The sequence below is a fragment of the Marasmius oreades genome, chromosome 3, assembly GCF_018924745.1.
Source record: "Marasmius oreades isolate 03SP1 chromosome 3, whole genome shotgun sequence".
Classification (NCBI taxonomy): Eukaryota; Fungi; Basidiomycota; class Agaricomycetes; order Agaricales; family Marasmiaceae; genus Marasmius; species Marasmius oreades.
In genome coordinates this window covers 1,417,109-1,438,526 of record NC_057325.1, presented here as the reverse complement: position 1 = coordinate 1,438,526, position 21,418 = coordinate 1,417,109, and the positions used below count along the sequence as shown (strand labels likewise).

The window sequence follows — 21,418 nt, the reverse complement described above, 5'->3', positions numbered from 1 at the left end:
CCTCCGCTCGAAATCAGATCAGGCAGGTTTGAAGATCAGGCAGGTTTGAAGATCAAACCGGATTGCTCGTCGCGATTTTCGAATATGGTATACTGGCCTCTGACTCTGACCGACGAGAGTCTTGGAATCTTTGCGTTCCTCGTCTCGTCAGGCCTGTCGCACCTCGTGCACTATTTTCAATGCCCTCCCCACGGGTTCCTCGTCTGCTACATCGTTTGACAGTTGATATATATACACACTACAAAATAATTACCGACCTGGTTACATGACAAGCGATATGTACAAGAATCAGAAATAGATAGAGAATAGCGATAGAAAGTTACTTCGTTTGACGAAATTGTCCCGTGGTTGCATCTGAGATGGGAACGGTGCCACCCCACGCCACCCGTATGGAATCGGCTTTACTACGTCTCCATCGGTGCGGGTTCTGCTTCTGCTGTCGTCGTTTCGTCTGCAACTGCGGGGGGGTCAGCATGACCGTTAGAAGTGTCTTCGGCAGTAGCTGTTTTCGCTTCCGGAGCTTCCATAGCTTCCGCGGGTGATTTCCCATGTTGTTTGATGAAATCGAGGGCCAATGTTGGACTGTATAGTGAGGGGCGTTTGAGAATGAAGTAAGGAATAGCAGTCTCGCGCAGCTTACCTGTCAGTAGGTTTGACCGGATTCTTCCTTTCAATGAGTTTTCCTGTGCCCTTTTCGAAGACAAAATGACTTCTTTTAGTCTTATTCTTGTCCGCCGCACCCAGAGCCGCGATAAAGACTCGTTTGGGGTCGGAGAGTAGGGAGTAAGAGAGATTTTTCTAGTAACGGAATCCAGCTATGGTGTATGATAAAAACAAAGCAGTGAGGGAGCTTACTTTTGACTGCCATTTGTTTTGAGCACTGGTAGTATCTGCACTCAGACCGTAAACGTCGTAACCAAGCCCAGAAAATTCCGAATAGAGATCGCGGAAGCCGCAGGCTTGAGTAGTGCACCCCGCTGTACCGCGAAGAATGAGGGTAAAGAGCCAATACAACAAACTCCTGACGTACGGGTGTCTGCCTTTGGGACCAAGAAAATCACAACGCCCTTTACAGCAGCTAATTTAGACACATCAACGTCCTCGTCCTTCTCATTTTTGAGCGTCAAATTGGGCAGGGGGTCCCCAATATCAATCGACGGAATATCTGGGACGACAGTCTTGGTCTGTTGAGCAGAGAGTTCAGTATCAGAAGACGTAGAAGACTTTGAGGAATGAACCTTTTTATTGGCGGTACCATTTTTCTCGGTTGCTTCCCCTCCTTCCTCCTGGGCTTCTTCTGCAGTGCGTTTCTTCTGGTTTTTAGCCGCAACGGCCTTTTTGGGTTTCGGCTGTTCTTTCAGAGGTTGAGCAGAAATCCGGCTAGACCTCCGAGTGCTGGGTGCCGCAGAGTCGTTGGCCGTTTCCTGAGCCGCCTCGTTGGAAGCCTCAGCGTCGGCCTCAGCAGTCTCAGAGGCAGATTTGACCTCAACCTCCGGCACAGTGCTGGTGCTGGTAGCATCGGCGACGGGTTCCGGTGTTGTGGAAGACATTCTCGACTACCGAATGATGATGGATGGACACAAACAAGTAGAGGTAATTTAAAAGAGTGAGTCGCAATTTTTGACTGTATTACGTTCGCAATTCTGGGCGACAGGTCAGGCGACTTTCTAGGATGTCCCAGAAATCCTCTTCAGCAGATTAGAAAAACATCTGTTTACTGAAGTCCCGATACATCAATATTCTTGATGTTTCTATTCATTGGGAGGGATGTGCTTGTTGTCCGCGCCGACGACGTCGAACGTGCCTTGCTCATCGTTGACGTTGACACGGGTTCGTGATGTCTCCGGTAAGTAGTGTTTTTAATCATGAATTACGTAGCGACACTTACCCGACTCTATCCGAGACTCACACGGTTTGCAATAGCAGAAAGCATGCAAAACATGGAGATATTAGTATGTTCTACTTAGGAGCAAATAGCATACGTAAAGTATCTAAAATTCCGGAAAGTCGTGGCAGTTCAACTGCAGCTGAAGATGAAGAGGCTTGATGGTTTGTGATAAACGAAGGGTTGCGCATTCCACCATTAACGAAAAAAGAAGAAACGGGTAATGAGGGAGTGTCATAAAAATATATGCAAGTGATGATATAGTATGAAAAGTAAATCCATTGTGATTCGCCGTAGACTATGAAAGATTATTGGAGGTCTACTTGATCGATTTTTCTGTTACTTTGCGTTCAGACCCGTATTAATGGTCTTGTCCGCAGCGAGTCGAAATGGGCTGTTGGTCTCGCTGGTCGGTGTACTGGGTAGCGAGGATAATGGTGTAGGACTTTTTAGTGTCGCCGGAACAGGAGAGTCTACTCGCGGAGATGCGGGTAACGGCAAGGTTGCTGCCCTCTCGACAGTCGGAGAGACCAAGCTCATGATTGAGGACGAGGAAGATCGAGATCGAGAGACGTAAGGACGCGGTGCTAGCTTGGGAGTCTCCGGAATATCATCTACAGTGTCTTGCACAAATTCCTGAGTCATCTCCAGTCCAAACTCATCGGCGGTGAGGTTACGGGGTGCTGGACGTTCCACCATCGCTTCGAGCAACTAGAGAGAATGAACGGATACTCAGAAACTGCTTTTTGCCACACAGAAAGCCAGGACTGACCTCTCGTCGAAGTTCTTCCCCGTCATATTCTCCTTCCATTTCTTCAGGCCCTAATAGGACGTTGCCTTTCCTAAACACCTCGCCCTCCTCCTCCACCCAACTCCTAGACCTGTAGTCATCGTCAGCCCAATCTAGGTAGATTTCTAACTCTAAAAAGCCTACTGACCGATGGGTAGACGAAGGCGAAATGATTTGATCCTCCTCAGGAGTAAAACCTTCGTCGAGGATCCTAAAAGGCGGAAAACTTGAATCCAAGATGATATTCTCCTCCTCGTCATCAGAACCTGTGTCAGATATCAAAAACGAAGTTGTAGGACTGAGAACCCTCTCGTGCTCAATTGGTTCAGGAGGCGCCTTCTGCTTTCCCTTGTCTATCTTGGGTGTTGCTGGTGACCGGAGGTCTGCTTGATCTGTCCCAGATGACGGCAAGTTCTCACCTCCGTTCACGACAGATTGCTTTGACTCGTATTCCGATTCTTCCTTGCCAGGAGAAGAATACCCGAGGCCTTCGAGCGTGAGAGAGGGACGTCCGATTTTATTTTTGGAGTCTGTTCCCATTCCAGAGCCCGTCACCTCCCCTCGAGGGGTCGACTGACCATGCAGAGTATTATCGGCTGCTGTCACTAATCCGGTGAGTTCGTCGTTGACATTGAGAAGTTGCTCAAGTCTCTCGGGATCAGCTACATTCTCCCCATTCATAACTTGAGCTATCACTGATACCAGTTCATTGACGACATTTTGAGATTTGAATATCAACGCTTCAGGTGTTATTATTGTTTGCTCATCACGGAGTTGTGTTTCAAAGCTTGTGAGCAGGGAATAAGGAGCGGAGGGGAAAACAGGAGAGAAGAATCCAGAAGAAGCCTGGTATGATCGCGGTGAGGATGGGATTGTAGGTAAGGGGGAATACGGTGGTTGTGAGGGGTCCTTGAGATAGCTTTCAAGTTGTCGTATACATCCGCGAGCTCGGAGAACAACATCGGTGTCGACCTTGATGGTCTCTTCAATTAATGCATGGAATATGATGCATAAGAACTTACCATCCCGACTTCGTCTCCTGCTAACCGAACTGTTTTTGCGAGCTCGCTTTCCTCGATCATTCCCCACAACGCGGCTTTGGTTTTCCCTCCAGATCGATCCGTCATTTGCTCTTGCTGCGAAGCTTTTTCAGCCTCTTCTGTATTCCGTATACAAGTGTTTAAAATCTCTCTGCATAGTCTGTGTATGTAGTGAGTTAAGTTGACGGATCACGAAGAAGAAAAGGAAGGGGAAGGAAGGAGGACAAACCTTGTGTATTCCTCGGCCCCGGGAGGCACTTCCAGATCCAGGCAACGCATGACTCTATTCGTCTTCAAGCCCTCATTAAGTGCCATGACCCCGGCGACACCTAAATCTTGGTTTCCCGTCAAGTCCAAATGAAGCAAGCTTCTGCACTCTGGCAGAAACTCCGCAAGTGCAATGGCTCCTTGGGTACTCAAGTTGGTGGAGCCCAAGAATAGTCTCTTCAGAGAAGTGGTGAGAGTTAAGGATGTTCTGAGTGATTGTAAGCCCTCTAGGTCTGAGGGAGATTTATCTGACCGGAGCTTAGAAGAATCGCGATGGTAATTCCGGTCACGGTCTCTGGTTAGACTGCCAGAACCACTGGAGGACCCAGAGCCGCAGCAGGGATTTCGACTGAGATCCAATGTTTCTAGACACGTATTATATTTCAACGCATCGGCGATAGCCACTAAGCACGCCACGTCTAATTTGTTCTCTGATAGATTCAGAACCTTGAGCGTTCGATTCCGCTTTAGGACTTGAGCAAGATACGAAGTTCCTGACTGTAAACATACAGTTTAGAGCTGGTGACTGCAGAAGAGAAAAGAAACAGCTAACCCTCAGATCATTCCCCTTTAAGTCGAGTGTCCTCAGAGACCCTAACCTGGGCAGGGAATCCAATGCTCGGACTTTGTCTAGCAACGCAGCACTCGGGCCATGACGGTAAGCGTTGGCCCTTTGAGAAGCAGAACGTCCTTCGCCCCCGGCAGCATCGACCATTTTTTCCACTCCAGCACTCACACCATTTGCAGTCACGGCAGTCACGCCTCCACGAATCGATGTAGTGATGATAGGTACATTTCCGACTGTTGGTGATCCGGCCCTTGCAGAGGAAGCTGCTGGTTTCCCTCGTCGAGATCGAGGAACATACGGCGTGTATGTTGTTTGCATGGGTTGCAAACTAGGATGAGTAGGCGGAGGTAAGATTGGACCAGAGAAAGGCGGTGCTTGCGGAGAGGAAGGTGTGTGTGCTGGAGGACCGATATGACTGGACAACGATGGTATTAATGGGAGGCTCGTTACGCTTGATGCAGGAGAAGGGGTTAAACTCGAACTGGGTGTAGCTGTTGCAGAACCAAGAGTACTACCAGGAGCGAATGAGCTAGATGTCGGAGACAACAAGAGAGGCGCGCTCGTATTGGTTTGGGAAGCCGGAAAAGGTGAGGGTGGGCCTGTGGCAGGAATAGAGTCAGGATAATCTCTGATCATAACACTAAGTGCAATCGCGCCGGTGGCGTTGATCTTATTGTGTCGGAGGGAAATATTGCGAAGGGATGAAGTGCGCACTGCCTTGGCTGTATGTAGATTGTGAAAAGAAGACCATTAGTGCGTTGCGATGACTTGTTCCAAAGTAGTTACTTACCAAGTACATCCAATGCACCTGGTTTCAGAAAACAATCATCTAACCGAAGAGAAGCTAGACCTGGGGCGGGAGGTTGAGCGAGTGAAACAACGATGTATTCCATCGATTTCTTGTCTAGCGGTATACTAGAGAGATCAAGAAATTGAAGAGATGTCGTCTGTCACAGCTCAGTCAAGGCTTTAAACAGGATGACAGAAATGAAGTAACATACCTTTGCGAGAAATACACCCATGAGCCGAAACGCGGGGGCTTTGAGGCGTCGATTAGAAGCAACGGAGAGAAATGTCAGTGAATTCGGGATGAGAAGGGAATGAAGGATGGGTTTAAGGGTCTGAATCCCCGTCAGAACGACGACGATAAAACTCTGTATCAAAAACGTACGTATTCATCCAAGTCACACTCTCTAAATACAAGCTTCCGTAAGCCCCATTCAATCGTGAAAACGTCTGCAAGGATAGAAGCCGAGGTATGTGTGAGCTGTACCCCAGAGAAATCGACGGTTCGGGGGTTCGCATTGGCGGCGTTCTAGAGTAGCAAAAACACGTCAGTTCTTTCGGGATGGGAAAAGGAAAGTTTAAAGACATTGAAAGCAGCGCTGATAGCTGGATCTGGTGGCTCATCGCAGTCAGCACAACATTCCCTGTAAAAGCTGTCGACTTTGTCCATAGACCACCATTCATCGTCCTCGTCTATCTCAGAACCAAAGCTCGTGTTATTCCCCCGCACAACTCTTCTTCTCCTTTCAGCCTCTCGTTCCTCAATAGCTTTCTTCTCTTCCTTCAGATTCGGGGTAGACGGCGGGTTTAGGCTCGAGATTGGGTATACGGTGGCAATTTGGGGAAGGATGAAATGAGCTCTCTTCAATGGTCCTCTATCGTCAACAACCGCTTCGTGATCACCATTACCAGAACCTCCAGACCCACTAGCCACGGATATTGATCCTGATCTGATCCCAAATGTAGAACCTCCTGGCTGTGATTGGGGTAGAAATCTTGTTATGCGGGAGAACAATGAAGTTTGAGGGGGGGGAGGCTTTTTTAAAATCGATTTCCCCGGTATCTGAATCGTAACTGCACTCGATGAAGGTGAGGAGGCCGAGGAGGATATTGACATAACTTTGAATGGAATTTCGGTCGTTTGATAAAACTGTCCTCTGCCTTTAGGTTTATCCAAGTAAAGGAGATGTGAGCTGGGGATAGATAGGAAGCCAAGTTCTATGGCTTGTTGCCCATAAGTATCCTTGGACCGAAATGAAGTCACTGACAAGAGGACGCCAACGAAGGTTAGGGTGGCTAGGGTCCGAAAAAGGTGATCCTCTGAAAGCGCTCCGAGCGCTTTGAGAAGCGTCGGCATCGGCAACAGGACTGACGGTCACACCTTAAGCGATCGATGTTTCCATATACTACTGTCAATATCCATCACAAAATATAACGGTTAACGGTAATTAGTGCATGAGTAGGCGTCCGTGTAAGTATAAGCATTCAGCAGGGCTCGATTCAGATTCAAACATTCCACCGTTTCTCTCAGTGCTACCTCTAAGTCGAACGGCCTGGCAGCATGGTCCGCATCTTGCCGATGTTGAGGAGAGGTGTAGGATCTAGAACTCGAAAGCAAGGGCGATGAGCAGTAGGAATGGGGACAGCGATGACACAGGCGTGTAACATGTCAGCCATAGCAGGACAAATGCCGTTTGCCTGCTTTCATGGACGAGGGCGATATTCTGTCACATGTACAGTTGCAAGCATAGTTTATTTGAGCGGGTCAATTGTGCCCACAATGAGAGAATCACCCGCTGTTAGAGTACCTTTTGGAGCTCTCATAGCGAAATAATGTTGACCACCGGGAGTAGAGCGCGGGACGGGAGTTGTTTTCTTCTTCTTTCAGGCTGCGTCCCGCTGTTTTCTGAACCTGCGCTGGCTGCATGGTTACTGGGATCCGGTAAACGATGCCTTCCTCGAGACCGTCTTGGATACTAGGAGGGCTACGATAGCGTGAAAGGTTCGATACCGATGATCGAAGCGACGATTCGCCATACCTAACGAGTAAAAGTGATGATATGGTCGATAGGTGTGGAGAAAGAGCCTAGTCACTGGAGAAGGTAAGTAGTTTCGGAATTTGATCGGAATGACGAGAACCTGCTGGGAACTCCCACGGTAGCTTTCTCGGGTTGGAATACCGATACCGTTGGGACTCGTAGTTCTCCGAAAAAACTGTAGTCTCTTGATCAAAAGACGCCACATATGGTGCTTATAGGTGTCAGCTGATAAGCTACTTTCGTTTCTTCAGGAACTAAGGGCTAAGTATAATATGTGATACAATCAAGTATGATAATATACGAGTTGGTATGTCATGCTATATTGTAAAATATCTACTCAGTAGGTGGGTTTGAAAAATAGAGAGCACTGAGGTGAGCGCAGGAGATGAGAGAAGAGAAAGAGATCTCATTGGGGTACGCGTCCCACCCTCGGGTCCCACCTACATATTACTTGAAATCCACACTTCCAGGTTGCATTTACCTCAAACCAGTTTAGAAACATGTCAGAGCTGAAACGAATACCAAGATGGAAGTCAAAAGGACAAACGCTATTTTGGCAAATAAGTGTATTGGTCGTGGGTTTTGTTACAGCAGAGGTCGAGTCTTGTGTTGCTCTAAGCATACCCGTTCTTCCCACTGACAACATGATACGCCGGCCCTCCTTTCCCAAACATCTTCCTCAAATCGTCAACCAATTGCAAGGGCTTCTCATGGGCGGCAAAATGACCACCGCCTTCGTGTCTCACCTCGAAGACCAAGTTTTTCTCCGTGATCCACCTGAGAGTCATATCATTAGAATTTTGAGAGTTCGCTAAAGGAGGAAAGGCTCACGATTGCGGAACAGTCCCAAATTCTTTTGGGAAGATGGAGTAACCAACGGGAATACTCAGGTCGAGTAGCTTGGGTCTGTTGTAAACTCCAACGCCCGAAGAAGTCTCGTAATAAATGCTTATCGACGCTGCGCAACCGGCACGAGAGAACCAATAAATTGAGACCCAAGTGAGAACTGAACGACAGTCATGTTAGATTAAGGTCATCACACCCTCGATGGATGGGACAGAGTGACCTTCATCATCTTCCCAAGGATATTCGTCCGTCCAATTGACTAGTTTTTCGTAAATCCATGCTAAGAGGCCAACCGGAGAGTCCGATAGACTATAGCCTAATGTTTGCGGCTGAGTGGACTGTTCTTGGAAGTAACCCTGCCCTCTTTGTTCGAATGACTGCCCCTGCTTGAGGGCTTCTCGATCGGCAGCTGTGTATGTAGATGGATCGACTCCAGTAGGTGGTTTCAAAATGCTGTGTGACTGATGAGCTACATGGTATGCATAGAAAGAGACAGTACACATACAAAGGCGTGTTGGTGTGGAAGGCCTTCATGTGAGAGCCTCCATACAGTGTGCCCATTGTGTGGCCAACCTACGAAGAGCGAGTTCAGTGCATAAGGAACATTCGTGGCCGCATCACTCAAGACCCACACCAGTACCCCAATCTCCGCCCTGCGTTACTGAATCAAACGTCAAAGCCAGTACATGTCAGTAGGATCGTACACGCACCATATTCGGTATATCCGAGGGCGAGCATCAGCTTATGGCCGACCTAAGGAAGTTGACGCGTTGGTGCAACTTGAATCGTGGAATTGAAGAAGCGGAGAACGATTTACCTCTGCGTGTTTCTCCAGACCAAAACCTTTCTTCTTCGTCCCTTTTGAAAACCCAAACCCGGGGAGGCCCAAACCGACCACGTGGAAAGAGGGAGCATCGGGTTTGACCTGCGTTAAAAGCGGCAAAATCTTCCTGATTTCGATGAAACTTCCCGGCCCTATCGATTCCGATTCTCGGTTAGCAATGGCATGGGACCGTCACACAGAGGGGTATGCGTACACCCATGAATAAATAACAATGGGATCGCATTATGCACCGCGCTTCGCTTATGAACATAGTGAATATTGAGTGTGCCATGCCCTTCCACCTCGATGTCGCGCGTGAACTGGGGCAACTCGTCGTTCAGAGCCTTCTCATGCTTCCTCCAATCGTATCCGTCAAGCCATCGCGAGACCAATCTTCGAATGTTCGAGAGTGGCACGCCGTAATCCCATCCAGCTTCGTCGAGTTCATCAGGGAGTCGAGCTAACTCTAGTTTTGATTTAAGCAGAGCGAGAGATGATTCGGGGATAGAGATATTGAAAGAAGTCATTTCTTGTGATTGAACTTGGTCTCCAAGTTCCAGTACTTATATGACGCCATGTAAGCCCGGGTAAAGGCGTAGACTGCTGAGCATCGATGGTTTTGACTCAATCCACGTCAACGCGTGCACGGAGTCCATTGTATTTAGTAAGCCCCCACGGACCCGGTAGCGAGAGTTCAACGTTCAACATTCAATTCGTACTTACCCAATTGCTACATTATAGATACAGTACAAATCCGAGCGCTAGCACAAGATACATAGATAATAGATAAGATTATCTTCAAAAATGGGGATCGTCGTTAGTCCATTACCCAAACTCTAACGGCTTTTGACCCCCCTACATCAGGGTGTAACAGTACGGCAGACAACCAGTACTCTAACTGACGTCGGCGACGATCGAGAAAAGTAGGCCGATAGCGCGCAAACGGTGCTTTTGGAGGTAGCTGAGGTAAATAACGACGTTGATGGCGCTGTGAGATAGAGGGATGTAAACTTTCTGAGCTTGCATGTCGAGAGAAGCCAGACGTACAGGAAGAGTCCTATGCAAAGCAGATTCAAGTTCGAGGAACGAACGATACCGTTTGTGAGCATGAATAGTGACGCCCTGGGAATTGAATGTTATGTGACAAGCAGCAAGCTACGGGAAAAAAAGTAGTACCTCTTTTGTTTTTATAGCACAGTCGTATACTAGGAGGTGAAGTGTTTATCAAACTATAGAAAACTTTGAAGTCAATATAAATCGCACCGATATACGCTCCGCCCATTTTGTCACCGACGTTCGTCCAGCCGCTAATTTTCACATCTCGCGTGAAAGCTTTGCTCTCCCCAATGTTGTCTCCCAGCCAGATACTGGCGGTTTCTCTTGAGAATACTGAGGGTGCTATGTTGATGGAGGCTGGTCTCCTTTCGTCATTGTCTTCCTGAGGAACGTATGAGCATGGGATTCTAACTAAAGCTAGTCCAAGCCGAAGGGATGTACACACGCAAAGCTGGTCATATAACCTTGATTCCTCTTCAACGTCGATATTATTAGGGAGTACTTCGAGACGACTTGTGGAATTCGCAAAAGGATGGCTAGGGCTGGCTGGGGTAACAGGCGAAGAAAAGCAAGAAGGCTGAGGAGAAGCTGGATCAGAGCGCATGAGGCGGAGGAGTGAAAAATGGCCGGCTCTCTGACGTCAACAGTGTGGGAAACCTCCGGGTGCACCCTCCTGAACTGATACTACGTCTAGGTCTTCCACTGGTCGTCCAACACGGGACAGGACAGGCCAGTCATGATGTCTTTCTGAAGCTGCTACGCACCAGGCAAAGTATTCGGCACACGTAGCCAAGCTCCTTATTTAACTCTTCACTTTCATCGATTGGCCATGCTGCTTCCCCTTTTCTTTACTTTCGGTTTCGTGTATGCATGGATCCAGTCGGCTTACACTGTGGTACCAACGTCGGCATTTGGCCACTGCACGACAATTTGTCGTGGTTCGGCACCAGATTATATGACCGTGTACGGAAGCCATATGTTAGTTCGTGATGATTTCTCACCTACGGACTCATACTTACCGCAAACGCTCATGCCATACATAGAATTCTATCTTCCACTTATCAAGAGAAATCAAGCAAACACAAGATCACTTGGCGAACTCTTATGCAAGTCGTAAGTTCCTCAATGTCAGGTTCGAGCTTTTACTCGGACGTGTAGAGATTCATTTGAAATCATGGCTTGGAAGGTCGTCCCAGCGATCCATGCGATCTTCGATCCGGAACAATTGACGACAATCGCTAGGCGACATCTCGTCGAGACCGTCTCTACCTCTTCCCGTGGAGGCGTCGTTACTTCGCTGGTATTGAGCTTGTGTTTTCTTGTATAATTTGACCATATGCAATTTATTTTTATTATCATCTAGCCTTGCGGTTCCACTCCACGACCACTTGACCTTTATTTCTGGCGAATTGTTCCGTGAACAAGGCTACATCTCCTTCTGCGAGCCGCTGGTATAAAGAGGCGTCAGAATTTCTGCAGGTTTCATTACGGCCTTCTTCCACTGTTATACCCTCGTCTCGCTCGACTTCACCAATTGCTCCAAACATGCAAGGTCTCTTCGTAATTGTCTCCGTCGCCATCTGGGTTACAGCAGTAAATGCCCGTACATTCACTGTTAAAAATAACTGCCACTTCACCATCTGGTGAGTTTTCCGAGTCCACGCTTTTTCCATACCGCAGCTGATACCTCCCGACAGGCCTGGTGTATGTTCACAATCAAGCTTTGTCTTCTCGCAAGCTTACCCCCCATGGATTAGATGTTCACGGACCCCAATGTTGGACCCGCTCGTCCAGACCATGCCACTGGGTTGGATCTTTGTATTTGTCTTTGTGAATTTCGCACATACTCACGCAATCTTTCGTAGATGGGAAGCTCCCTCTGGAAGCTCCGTTCAGTTCTCCGTTCCGGATGATTGGAAAGCGGGCCGTATCTGGGTGAGTTTCATATTTGATATGATTGTAAAGGCTGCTCATCGTTGTTGTTCTTAGGGACGAACAAGTTGCAACTTTGCCACTAACCCCGGACCGACCTCCTGTGTGACTGGTGGTTGTAACGGTGGTTTAGAATGTGCTGCTCAAGCTGGAACTGTGCGTATTCATACTATTTTCTCGATCCCGTGACTAAACGGACGGCGGTTTGAATCTGCAGGGAGTCCCTCCCGCATCACTTGCCGAATGGACTCTCCAAGGAGACGGCAACCGGGACTTTTATGATGGTATGTTGTCAAACAACTGAGATTTGATTCTTACTGACGATTGCGCACATTTGTGATTCAGTCTCACTGGTTGATGGATTCAACTTGCCCGTGGCTATTACCAACAATGTTGGATGCCCTGTCGCTAATTGCCCCGTCGATTTGAATCCTGGGTGTAGGTCTCATACCTAATTGCGGGATCAAATTTGTATTCTGACCTTTTAAAAGGCCCCGCAGAACTAAGAGGGCCTGCTAATCCTGATGGCAGCAACGCGGGCTGCAAGAGTGCATGTCTAGCCAACCTCGATGGCAACCAACGTATGTGTTACTGATCGACTAGTACAATGGATCTGAAAGAGTATGTATATCTGACAGAGGATTCCGCAAACTGCTGCAGCGGAAGCCACAACACACCTGCGACCTGCCCCGCGAGCGGTGTTCAATTCTACGACTACTTCAGTTCGTTGCTTTTTCTCCCAAGTTCGTTCGACGCATGGAGGCTTACCAAAAAATATAACAGAGGGCAACTGCAAGAATTCCTATGCTTATGCCTTTGATGAGGCCAGCGGCACTGCTTTGTGGACTTGCGACTCTGGTCTCAAGGCTGATTACACTCTTACTTTCTGCCCTTAACTCAAAACTGATAGTGATACTGAAATGTTTGAATGTAGTTGATACACGAATGTGGTATCACTCGTATGCATATACTTCAATATCGAGGCAATTAAAGTGTATGTACAAATTGCTGCAAGTACGTCCCGGAATTTGTCCGGCGGGGACATCCGTGAGAGGGAAAGCCGGCTAAGCGGGCCGCCAGATATTGTATTATCGGTTGACGTCAGATGTCAGATGTGATTGAGTCAAGACCCATGTACTTATGTCTTCTCGAATTTTGTTTACCCTCACCTTCATCACCTGTGTACACCGGTCAGGGACCATTGTCTACGGATAATCAGAGGCTTTTGGAACGTGCGTCAAAAACGGTGTCATCTCTCGGAATTGTCGGCATACCACTTTGAACGGTTACTTTCTCCCATACCACCATGGCCATCCTCCGCACTCTCTTCAACAGACGGACACTCGCGTATTGTTCTGGAGGTACTCTCCTTGCTACTGCCGGCGGCTACTGGTATCTCAATTCTGGTCCTGCATATCCTCCTTCAACTGTCGAGTCACGGAGACCACCCCCTCCATGGACACCACCCTCGAGAAAAGAAATGTTAGACAAGCTCAAATCATCTGGCGTGATTCGGACCGTCTCTGGCAAGGCGGTCCCTGGCGGCGATGATGATGACGAGTTTGATTTGTTAATTGTTGGTGGGGGAGCAACAGGCGCTGGCGTAGCGGTTGACGCTGCGAGCAGAGGTCTGAATGTTGCCCTTGTCGAACGAGATGATTTTGCTTCTGGTGTGTAGTATCAGGTTTCGTTCAACTTCCTTCCTTCTTACCGGAGTTCGTCAAGGCACCTCATCAAAATCAACCAAACTTGTACATGGTGGTGTTCGTTATCTTCAGAAAGCCGTCATGGAACTCGACTATGAGCAGTATAAGCTTGTACGCGAAGCACTACACGAGAGGAAAATATTCCTGCAGACTGCGCCCTATCTATCTGCGATGTTGCCTATCATGTTACCGATCTACAAGTCCGTCGTCAACTTTTTTATCGATCCAATTTGATTCATTTTGAGCAGATACTGGCAAGTACCGTATTACTATGCCGGCTGCAAGATGTACGATCTCCTTGCTGGAAAGGAGAATATGGAAACCTCTTATCTTATGAGCAAAGGGAAAGCGCGCGAAGCATTTCCCATGCTGAAAAGTGATGGATTGGTTGGCGCACTGGTATACTACGATGGTACGCGTTTGACTACTTTTTCAAAATCTCATAACATTCTTTAGGTCAACATAATGATTCCAGAATGAACATCGCTCTTATCATGACCGCTGTTAAACATGGAGCTGTTGCTGTCAACTACACAGAAGTCACTCGGTTGCACAAGGATGGGAGTGGGAAGCTCAGTGGAGCCCGTCTTCGGGATAATCTTACAGGAGAGGAATTCAATGTTCGGGCTAAAGTTACGGATGTTCGCTCAACTTCTTCTGCTCGATGCTCATATTCCTCTTCAGGGAGTAATAAACGCCACTGGGCCATTCGCTGATTCAATACTATCTCTTGACAATCCGGACCACAAACCCATTGTCCGTGCTTCCTCTGGCATCCATATCACCTTACCCAACTATTATTCTCCGCGAACTATGGGTCTTCTCGATCCAGCTACCTCTGATGGTCGAGTTATCTTCTTCTTGCCATGGCAAGGCAACACTATTGCTGGTACTACAGACGCCCCTGCCCCAGTAGAAAAAGACCCGACTGCACTGGAAGAAGAAGTGCGATGGATTTTGAAAGAGGTAAGAAGGTATCTCAGTCCGGACATTCGGGTGAGGAGAGGCGATGTGTTGAGCGCTTGGAGTGGACTTCGACCGCTGATCAAAGACCCTGCTGCCAGCGAGGGATCTACTGAGGCCCTAGTGAGGAATCATATCGTCCATGTCAGTCCTACAAGCCATCTGGTTACCATTGCCGGTGGGAAGTGGACCACGTACCGGAAAATGGCTGAAGAGACGGTCGACGTTGCTGTGAAGGAGTTTGGGCTTGAAGGAAAGTCGAAGGCACCTGGCTGTGTGACAGAACATGTCAGGCTGGTGGGTAGTGATGGTTGGACTAGAAACATGTTCATTGGTCTCATACAGAGGGTAAGTACATTCAAGGTTGTTGTTCAACCCTATCTTATGTATCTTGAATGACTTTTAGTTCGGACTGGAAACAGAAGTGGCAAAACATCTCTCAGACAACTACGGAGATCGAGCTTGGACGGTTTGTTCACTCGCTGAGCCAACTGGTAGCGTTTGGCCCGTACATGGTAAACGATTACACCCTCATCATCCTTGTGCGTATCTTTTAGCCTTATCTCTCGGATGGGTTTACCGAGTATGAACCTAGTCATCGATGGCGAAGTTCGTTACGCGGTGAATCACGAATATGCCCAACACGCAACAGATGTTTTAGCACGGCGCACGAGATTATCCTTCCTCAATGTCAATGCTGCGCTTGAGGCATTACCCCTTGTTGTAGATATTATGGCGGAAGAACTGGGATGGTCATATCGGAGGAAGAGAGATGAAATCCGTCAAGCCGTCCAATTCTTCGAGAGCATGGGACTACCTCGAGATGCATGGGTGGATCGGCAAACTGGAACATCCAAGTGGGCTTTACCCGAACCGATCCCGAGAGGAGCATCAGAAACCCTTTTGAACGAAATGCGAAAGGCTTGGAACGCTGCATGGAATCTGGTTGGTCTTATTGGAAGCGCGTTGGGTGCAAACGTGGGCGTTTCCAACTCGAAACTACCTTCATCGACCTTTTCGCATGCGGACGTTCATTCGTATAGCCGTGCGCAGTTTAATGCAGGAGAAGTAACTGCACTCGAGCAGCTATTCAGTGCTCGGGCTACTACATCAACCTCGGACGTCAAGAAGGTGCCTTTAATGGATGTTCTGTCTATTCTCAAAAGTGTGGCTGGGTATGATCAGGTTAGCGCCAAGGAGCTGGATTATGTCCTGGAAGAGGCCGGGTTGAAAGACAAGAAGGAGGTTGATTTTGATGATTTTGTCGAGGTGGGTTGTGCGTTAGCACGCTTTGTACGTTCTCCGCTAATGAATTTCAAAGATTTGTGGGAATCTGAAAGATGTTTCTTTTGGACCTCCTACCGCGAGTACAATGACTCAAAGAAAGAGGATGGCTATCCCCGTAGAAAAGAGTGGAGGAGGGGTCTAATTTCTAAGTTAACTGTAACTGAGGTATATTGTGAACGATAATCTAATTCACATTGGATTCCTGTTCATGTCGGTATCGCCTGTTGTACTGATCTATGCAGTTAATATCGCAAGTTCTTGAAGCTCGGATGGTGACGGAGTAATCACGCACGTAAACAGACGTAAACATGGCTGCAAGTCTCGCCTGGCCCTGAGTTCGTACTCCCAGCTCCGTCAAATCCTAGCGATCCATGGATTCAGCGTTAGGTACAGTGGTGACCGGGGTACGCATAATGGGTCAATAACCTACGGGAGGCTAGTCGAAAAAAATGCTCCTATTGCGTCACTTCTCAATTCCGACGGTGTTACTAGGCTTCTCTCTTGCTTCTCTCTGCCTCAACCTCTTTCGTATTGACCTACAATCGAACGGCTTGTGAATCCTCCATAAAGCGTACACACCTCAGATTCACCTTCAGCTATCGAAGAGGCGTCCAACGAATGGCATCTGAATCTGACATACATCACTCATGTGTAATGATATCCATCCCTCGTTCACAGTTCGGTCTGATGTGATGTAATAGATGGGCGATGGCCGTGCATTCGAGGTTCTTATAAAGAGACCCTTTGTCGCTCTTCTGTTTCTCCAACATGACTTCTCAAACTCGATTTGAAAACGGTAAGTTTTCACTGGTTCTCAAAACCAAAGCTGCAGGCTAATGGTCCCAGGACACGCGATCCCAACCTTTGACCAAAAGCTACCAGGCTGTCAATCCAGAATGGATGAGCCTCCTCCCCAAAGCGAGTACATCCCGACTTGGGATGGTGGATACCAGCTTTACAAGGCGTGTGGCAAACTTGACGGAAGGAAAGCACTCATCACTGGCGGAGACAGTGGTATTGGCCGTGCCATCGCCATCCTATTTGCTATGGAGGGTGCAGATGTTTTCATCACCTACTTGCCTGGGGGGAGGGAAGACGCGCAAGATACGAGGGCTTTTGTAGAAAAGTACGGTCGCAGGTGCCATATCATGCAAGTAGACCTCACGACAAAGGAGAATTGTAAGAAAGTTGTGGAGGAGGCGTTGGCTGCCATGGGCACTATCAACTTCCTCATCAACAATCATGGACACCAAATGCAGCGGAGTAATATAACTGAGCTTCCCGAGTATGTTTTTATGTGGTATGCTGCTCGATTGACTGACCTCGGAGAATTGTTTCTTAGGCAGCGATGGGAACACACATTCAACATCAACGTCCATTCTTTCTTTTTCCTCTCCAAGTACACACTGCCACACATGAAGAGGGGTGATAGTATCATCAACTGTGCTTCTGTCACCGCGTATAAAGGCTCGCCTGGTCTACTCGACTACTCGACTACGAAGGGCGCCATTGTCTCTTTCACTCGTACGTTGTCGAATCAGTGCGTGGACCTTGGAATCCGTGTCAACTGCGTTGCTCCTGGGCCCGTCTATACGCCACTGATCCCGTCCACGATGAGCAATGAATCTCAAGAAATGAAACAAGCACCGATAGGTCGTCCTCTTCAGCCGAGTGAAATGGCGACATGTTTTGTATTTCTGGCTAGTATGGACAGCTCTTCCATCTCGGGACAGACGATCCACGCTAACGGTGGAACTATGGTCAATAGTTGAAAGTGGCGTTGGAGATAACTTGCGTTCTAGCTCATGTTCGTCGTTCTATCACGTGTTCTTTTCTCATCTCCACGCTTCTCGGGCAATAAATATAAAAAAACGAGAACTGTTCAGATTTGTCCCGAATTCTGGGCTTCGCTGCGCGGCCCGCACTTACTCCATCCAATATCCTCCAAAACTCGTATCCACTGACGTCAAGCTTTGCTTCAGTATTCGTATATTTGGACGTCTCTTCTTCAAAAAGAATCCGTGAAATCAACCGCACCGATTATCGAATCAAAAATGTATCAGCAACCACCACCCACATACCCTACCGTTGTTGGTGCCCTCCTTTGTTGTTTTCCTCGATTTGTCGCTGAACTTGGATAGTTCTACACTGCACCCCAGGTTGTGACCTCGGCACCTTTACAGGGCCAGATGGTCCCTGCAGGAGCCTCCGCAGTGGACACCACCGCCACCGCCGCAGCTGCTACCACCACTGCCCCGCAACCGGGGGTTCAAGTCGGAGCCCCCGCTGTGATGAACACCGCGAATCCAGCCCCGACTCTGGTTCCAACCACCGTCACGGCTGCACCCGGTGTTCAACAACAGTATTTCCCTTCCTCAGCCCCTGTGGGAGCTACTACGGGGGTCCCCGCGGTAATGGCTCCTGTAGCCGCAGGAGGTTACGGGGGAGGTTACACAAATGTACGCGGTTACGGAGGAGTTGACAATGGTCGGAGGCGACACCGAAGCCACAGTCATGGAAGGCATCACCACCACCGTCATCGTAGTCATAGTCATAGTCGGGGAAGACACGGGCTGAAACGCGAGTTGAGAAATATGGCGGAAGATGTTGTGGAAGCTCAGCTTGGTCACGGTCGTGGAGGATATGGATATGGGAACGACAGCGTACCTCCCTCCAAACATCGCGGGCGCCATGGATTGACAAGAACCAGAAGTTACGAGTCTTATTGAAGATCGAGAGCTATGACTGTATTCTTTAGTAAAAGTACATATTTACTATCCTATTATAATTGTAACGGTTAATGCGGCGCGGGTCCGACTTTGAGGAAATTTGTGCGTTACCGAGCTCGTCCAATGATTCTAGCTATTGGCAGTACCGTAAGTATGTAAGTACGAGCTTGTTACCCATAGAACCACTCTTTTGCTTTAGCTGTTTGTGATGCCCTCAACCCCTTGCTGCCCCCGGGCCCATTGCTTCGAGGGAAGTTAAATCATGGATTGCTAGTCCAGTTCCGATGCGGCGAGAACGGTAAGTACTACAATAGACTTTTCCAAGACATTTCATTTCTGATCCGTTACGACACGTATAGGAAACGGTCGTTGGTGGCGTATTTATGGTACTATCGAATTTTCCTATTGCCAGACCATTCTTGATCACCTTCAAATTCCGTCAGCACGGCAAGGATCAGCGGCGGTGTTGCCGCTTCCGGATCTTCTGGTGCCGTTTGGAACCTCCTGACATCCGTTGTCAAAGCTGTCTAAATTTGAGGGGATGGCTCGAGCCTCTGTTTCGGCAACCACTGCCCAATGACGTATTTCCTTTTTTGGTGATCGTGTGAAAATTAGATCCTCCTACCTACTCCACCTACTCCAATGACTGGCAATGAGCAACTTCACTCCAAAAGATTGTTGACGAAAACACTCTTTTAGCGCTTCGACCTCGTTTTGTGACTCGCAGCTTCGAAGTCCAGAAAATAAGACCAGAATCTGATGCTTATGTCATTCCTTGGCTGAAATAGCTAGTCTCGAGTCTGAGGTGTGGGTATTATGGAGTGAGGATAAGAAAGCTCTTCCCCAAACGACCCTTCATTTATGGAGTCAACCCCTTATTACCACCATGACTGTGGTCCTCCTTCAAATACGCTGGCTATGGTATTACCAGTGAAGGAGGACATTAATTGGGAGCAATATCTCTGCTACCCTACACCGGGGCCGTCACCAACATCTGTGCGTGTTCAATATCCATATTCGTTAATACACCTATTGATGCTTGCGTATGCAGGGTGATGAAGACCAACACTTCCATTATGGCGCAGAGTCATCCGAAGACGCCCATGAACATGTTCTCGACGAAACCACGACGTCCACCACCTTTTATCCCGGTGCAAACACATACCATACCCCTTCAGATTTGGTATGCTTGTCTTCGGACATGGTTGCCTTTTACGTGCATTCAGAATTGCTACTGGCGACCTCCGATAATCATTTTCACTCTCTTCTGGGCGGGAAAAACACAACTCGTCTAACAGTTATCCACATTCCTGAACAATCCCCGATCCTAAATATCATCCTACACGCCGTTTATGGGCTATCGGCTACGCGTTATGCCCCGACATTCGATGAGCTCTCTTGTGCCGTTGATCAGCTCGAGGTTTACGGTGTTCACCCTAGTACTGAAATCACGACAGCGTCTGCTTTGCATTCGACAATCCTTCTTCACGCTCATGTCGATCCGATGAAGGTTTACCTCCTTGCCGCAAAACACGATATCTTTGACTTGGCTGTGTCCAGCTCGTCGCATCTCCTTTCTTTTTCACTCAACGACATCACGGACGATATTGCAACCAGAATGGGCCCGATATACATGACACGACTTTTTTCTCTTCATCGCGGCCGCCTGGTTTCGTTGAAACGGGTGAGTATATGCACGTCCTTTTCCGCTATCGATTTGTGACTATTGCATATATCACAGCTCTTGTCATCGTTACCGCACCTACACCCTCCTTCTCCCAAGTGCAGTCTGAAAATGCAAAATACAGTGGCCAGAGCTTGGAAACTTGCATCAGCCTATCTACTTTGGCAAGATCGTTCTGGTAACCCCTCGGTTTAGCAAAGTTCTAGCCGTCCGTTTACTGACTTGTCTAAATGCCAGATCTGTCTTCAAGTTATATCGACTCTGTATTTCGTAGTTTACCGGAGCATGTTTCTTGCGAGCTATGCAAGTGGGCGTTTCAGTGCCATATCCAAGCAATGACAGCTGGTTGGCAAAATGTTAAGGCAAGTATCATCGACGGTCTCACCCACCAATGACTTATTGTTCTCCTCAGTGTACCATTTGAGCGTTTGGGATGTAGTGGATTTGGCTTTCCCACCTCTCCAAAGGTTCGCGACACTATATTCAACGACGTCGAGAATGTTGTTTTTCTTTCTTTTCTCACCTCTATTCATGAACTTGGGTTTTCATGGCCCTTGATATTGCGCGTTCAGCCCCGTTCTACCTTACTATACGGACATGAAAGGACGGGTTGCAACAAAATTACAGTGTCAGTGGGGTCTCACAATGCGGATATGTGCGTGACTTTTTTCGCGCACCAAATAGGTTTTTCTTTTCGTGTATAAATACTCATCGAGGTCCGTTGTCTGGATATCTACATCTCACACCTTTCTTACCTATATATACAATTGACAGCGTCTTTGCAGTTTCAAAGGCATGCTGTTCTGTCTTTTGTGTTGATGCGGGGGAGACTGTTGTAGCTGTATCGCATGTATGGGGAGAGCTGAATTCGCCAGGCACAATAGGGCAGCTAAGGTACTTACACCTCGTGGCCCTGGCTCATGTCTTCCCAGCTGAGAGGTCTGCCAAAGCCAGGAACGACAGTGACATTCATGACGCCGGCCAATGCTGTCGACAAGTGCTTTGAGCGGGAGTTTT

General features: G+C 48.1%; 8 protein-coding genes across 11 annotated transcripts; 4 read left to right on the top strand and 4 right to left on the bottom strand.

The window, feature by feature from the left end:
• Positions 1 to 310: 310 nt before the first annotated feature.
• E1B28_005794 (uncharacterized protein) lies at positions 311 to 1,604 on the bottom strand. Its single transcript, XM_043150383.1, has 5 exons — positions 1,239 to 1,604; positions 1,031 to 1,184; positions 856 to 977; positions 641 to 798; positions 311 to 582 (listed from the first exon to the last, which is right to left on the bottom strand). Exons 1-5 carry the CDS (start codon positions 1,548 to 1,550, stop codon positions 405 to 407), a joined length of 924 nt encoding a protein of 307 aa, XP_043011470.1. The 5' UTR covers positions 1,551 to 1,604; the 3' UTR covers positions 311 to 404.
• A 620-nt stretch (positions 1,605 to 2,224) lies between these two features.
• On the bottom strand, positions 2,225 to 6,710 carry E1B28_005793 (uncharacterized protein; the record flags this gene model as incomplete). The annotated part of the gene is made up of 10 exons (XM_043150382.1): positions 5,923 to 6,710; positions 5,722 to 5,865; positions 5,552 to 5,671; positions 5,341 to 5,497; positions 4,536 to 5,272; positions 3,945 to 4,480; positions 3,698 to 3,875; positions 2,824 to 3,647; positions 2,658 to 2,766; positions 2,225 to 2,596 (listed from the first exon to the last, which is right to left on the bottom strand). Exons 1-10 carry the CDS (start codon positions 6,691 to 6,693, stop codon positions 2,225 to 2,227), a joined length of 3,948 nt encoding a protein of 1,315 aa, XP_043011469.1. The 5' UTR covers positions 6,694 to 6,710.
• Positions 6,711 to 7,921: 1,211 nt separating this feature from the next.
• E1B28_005792 (uncharacterized protein) lies at positions 7,922 to 9,710 on the bottom strand. Of its 2 annotated transcripts, XM_043150380.1 has the most exons (8): positions 9,259 to 9,710; positions 9,039 to 9,196; positions 8,932 to 8,974; positions 8,854 to 8,882; positions 8,727 to 8,794; positions 8,442 to 8,674; positions 8,207 to 8,381; positions 7,922 to 8,152 (listed from the first exon to the last, which is right to left on the bottom strand). In XM_043150380.1, the coding sequence occupies exons 1-8, from the start codon at positions 9,569 to 9,571 to the stop codon at positions 7,990 to 7,992; spliced, it is 1,182 nt and encodes a 393-aa protein (XP_043011467.1). In that variant the 5' UTR covers positions 9,572 to 9,710; the 3' UTR covers positions 7,922 to 7,989. The 2 variants fall into 2 exon arrangements, with proteins under 2 accessions (XP_043011467.1, XP_043011468.1); XM_043150381.1 differs by having other exon boundaries at positions 8,207 to 8,674.
• A 22-nt stretch (positions 9,711 to 9,732) lies between these two features.
• E1B28_005791 (uncharacterized protein) lies at positions 9,733 to 10,732 on the bottom strand. 2 transcript variants are annotated; one of them, XM_043150378.1, is made up of 5 exons: positions 10,546 to 10,732; positions 10,308 to 10,482; positions 10,221 to 10,249; positions 10,092 to 10,166; positions 9,733 to 10,032 (listed from the first exon to the last, which is right to left on the bottom strand). In XM_043150378.1, exons 1-5 carry the CDS (start codon positions 10,702 to 10,704, stop codon positions 9,862 to 9,864), a joined length of 609 nt encoding a protein of 202 aa, XP_043011465.1. In that variant the 5' UTR covers positions 10,705 to 10,732; the 3' UTR covers positions 9,733 to 9,861. The 2 variants fall into 2 exon arrangements, with proteins under 2 accessions (XP_043011465.1, XP_043011466.1); XM_043150379.1 differs by having other exon boundaries at positions 10,221 to 10,482.
• A 33-nt stretch (positions 10,733 to 10,765) lies between these two features.
• E1B28_005790 (uncharacterized protein) lies at positions 10,766 to 13,018 on the top strand. 2 transcript variants are annotated; one of them, XM_043150377.1, is made up of 11 exons: positions 10,766 to 11,078; positions 11,144 to 11,213; positions 11,287 to 11,743; positions 11,798 to 11,804; positions 11,858 to 12,035; positions 12,090 to 12,188; positions 12,250 to 12,316; positions 12,378 to 12,470; positions 12,524 to 12,613; positions 12,671 to 12,754; positions 12,816 to 13,018. In XM_043150377.1, the coding sequence occupies exons 3-11, from the start codon at positions 11,698 to 11,700 to the stop codon at positions 12,926 to 12,928; spliced, it is 777 nt and encodes a 258-aa protein (XP_043011464.1). In that variant the 5' UTR covers positions 10,766 to 11,078; positions 11,144 to 11,213; positions 11,287 to 11,697; the 3' UTR covers positions 12,929 to 13,018. The 2 variants fall into 2 exon arrangements, with proteins under 2 accessions (XP_043011464.1, XP_043011463.1); XM_043150376.1 differs by having other exon boundaries at positions 11,144 to 11,743; positions 11,858 to 11,907; positions 11,966 to 12,035.
• A 3,738-nt stretch (positions 13,019 to 16,756) lies between these two features.
• E1B28_005789 (uncharacterized protein) lies at positions 16,757 to 17,760 on the top strand (the record flags this gene model as incomplete). Its single annotated transcript, XM_043150375.1, has 3 exons — positions 16,757 to 16,784; positions 16,835 to 17,273; positions 17,331 to 17,760. The coding sequence occupies 3 exons, from the start codon at positions 16,757 to 16,759 to the stop codon at positions 17,758 to 17,760; spliced, it is 897 nt and encodes a 298-aa protein (XP_043011462.1).
• A 282-nt stretch (positions 17,761 to 18,042) lies between these two features.
• On the top strand, positions 18,043 to 18,717 carry E1B28_005788 (uncharacterized protein; the record flags this gene model as incomplete). Its single annotated transcript, XM_043150374.1, has 2 exons — positions 18,043 to 18,078; positions 18,130 to 18,717. 2 exons carry the CDS (start codon positions 18,043 to 18,045, stop codon positions 18,715 to 18,717), a joined length of 624 nt encoding a protein of 207 aa, XP_043011461.1.
• An 861-nt stretch (positions 18,718 to 19,578) lies between these two features.
• Positions 19,579 to 20,825, top strand: E1B28_005787 (uncharacterized protein; the record flags this gene model as incomplete). The annotated part of the gene is made up of 5 exons (XM_043150373.1): positions 19,579 to 19,713; positions 19,769 to 20,401; positions 20,459 to 20,579; positions 20,639 to 20,763; positions 20,814 to 20,825. The coding sequence occupies 5 exons, from the start codon at positions 19,579 to 19,581 to the stop codon at positions 20,823 to 20,825; spliced, it is 1,026 nt and encodes a 341-aa protein (XP_043011460.1).
• Between the last annotated feature and the right edge of the window lie 593 nt (positions 20,826 to 21,418).

Bases quoted from the DNA above. Each gene is read 5' to 3' on its own strand.
- E1B28_005794 (XM_043150383.1), bottom strand. From the start codon at position 1,550: ATGTCTTCCACAACACCGGAACCCGTCGCCGATGCTACCAGCACCAGC. The intron at 1,185-1,238 runs GTTCATTCCTCA...TCTGCTCAACAG, and splicing joins ATGGTACCGCCAATAAAAAG to ACCAAGACTGTCGTCCCAGA. The intron at 799-855 runs GTAAGCTCCCTC...TTCCGTTACTAG, and splicing joins AAAACAAATGGCAGTCAAAA to AAAAATCTCTCTTACTCCCT.
- E1B28_005792 (XM_043150380.1), bottom strand. From the start codon at position 9,571: ATGACTTCTTTCAATATCTCTATCCCCGAATCATCTCTCGCTCTGCTT. The intron at 8,883-8,931 runs GTGCGTGTACGA...CGTTTGATTCAG, and splicing joins CCTCGGATATACCGAATATG to TAACGCAGGGCGGAGATTGG. The intron at 8,153-8,206 runs GTGAGCCTTTCC...TATGACTCTCAG, and splicing joins TTTGGGACTGTTCCGCAATC to GTGGATCACGGAGAAAAACT.
- E1B28_005791 (XM_043150378.1), bottom strand. From the start codon at position 10,704: ATGCGCTCTGATCCAGCTTCTCCTCAGCCTTCTTGCTTTTCTTCGCCT. The intron at 10,250-10,307 runs GTGCGATTTATA...TTCACCTCCTAG, and splicing joins AATGGGCGGAGCGTATATCG to TATACGACTGTGCTATAAAA. The intron at 10,033-10,091 runs GTACGTCTGGCT...TCTATCTCACAG, and splicing joins CTTTGCATAGGACTCTTCCT to CGCCATCAACGTCGTTATTT.
- E1B28_005790 (XM_043150377.1), top strand. From the start codon at position 11,698: ATGCCCGTACATTCACTGTTAAAAATAACTGCCACTTCACCATCTG. The intron at 12,036-12,089 runs GTGAGTTTCATA...TGTTGTTCTTAG, and splicing joins GGAAAGCGGGCCGTATCTGG to GGACGAACAAGTTGCAACTT. The intron at 12,755-12,815 runs GTTCGTTGCTTT...AAAATATAACAG, and splicing joins TCAATTCTACGACTACTTCA to AGGGCAACTGCAAGAATTCC.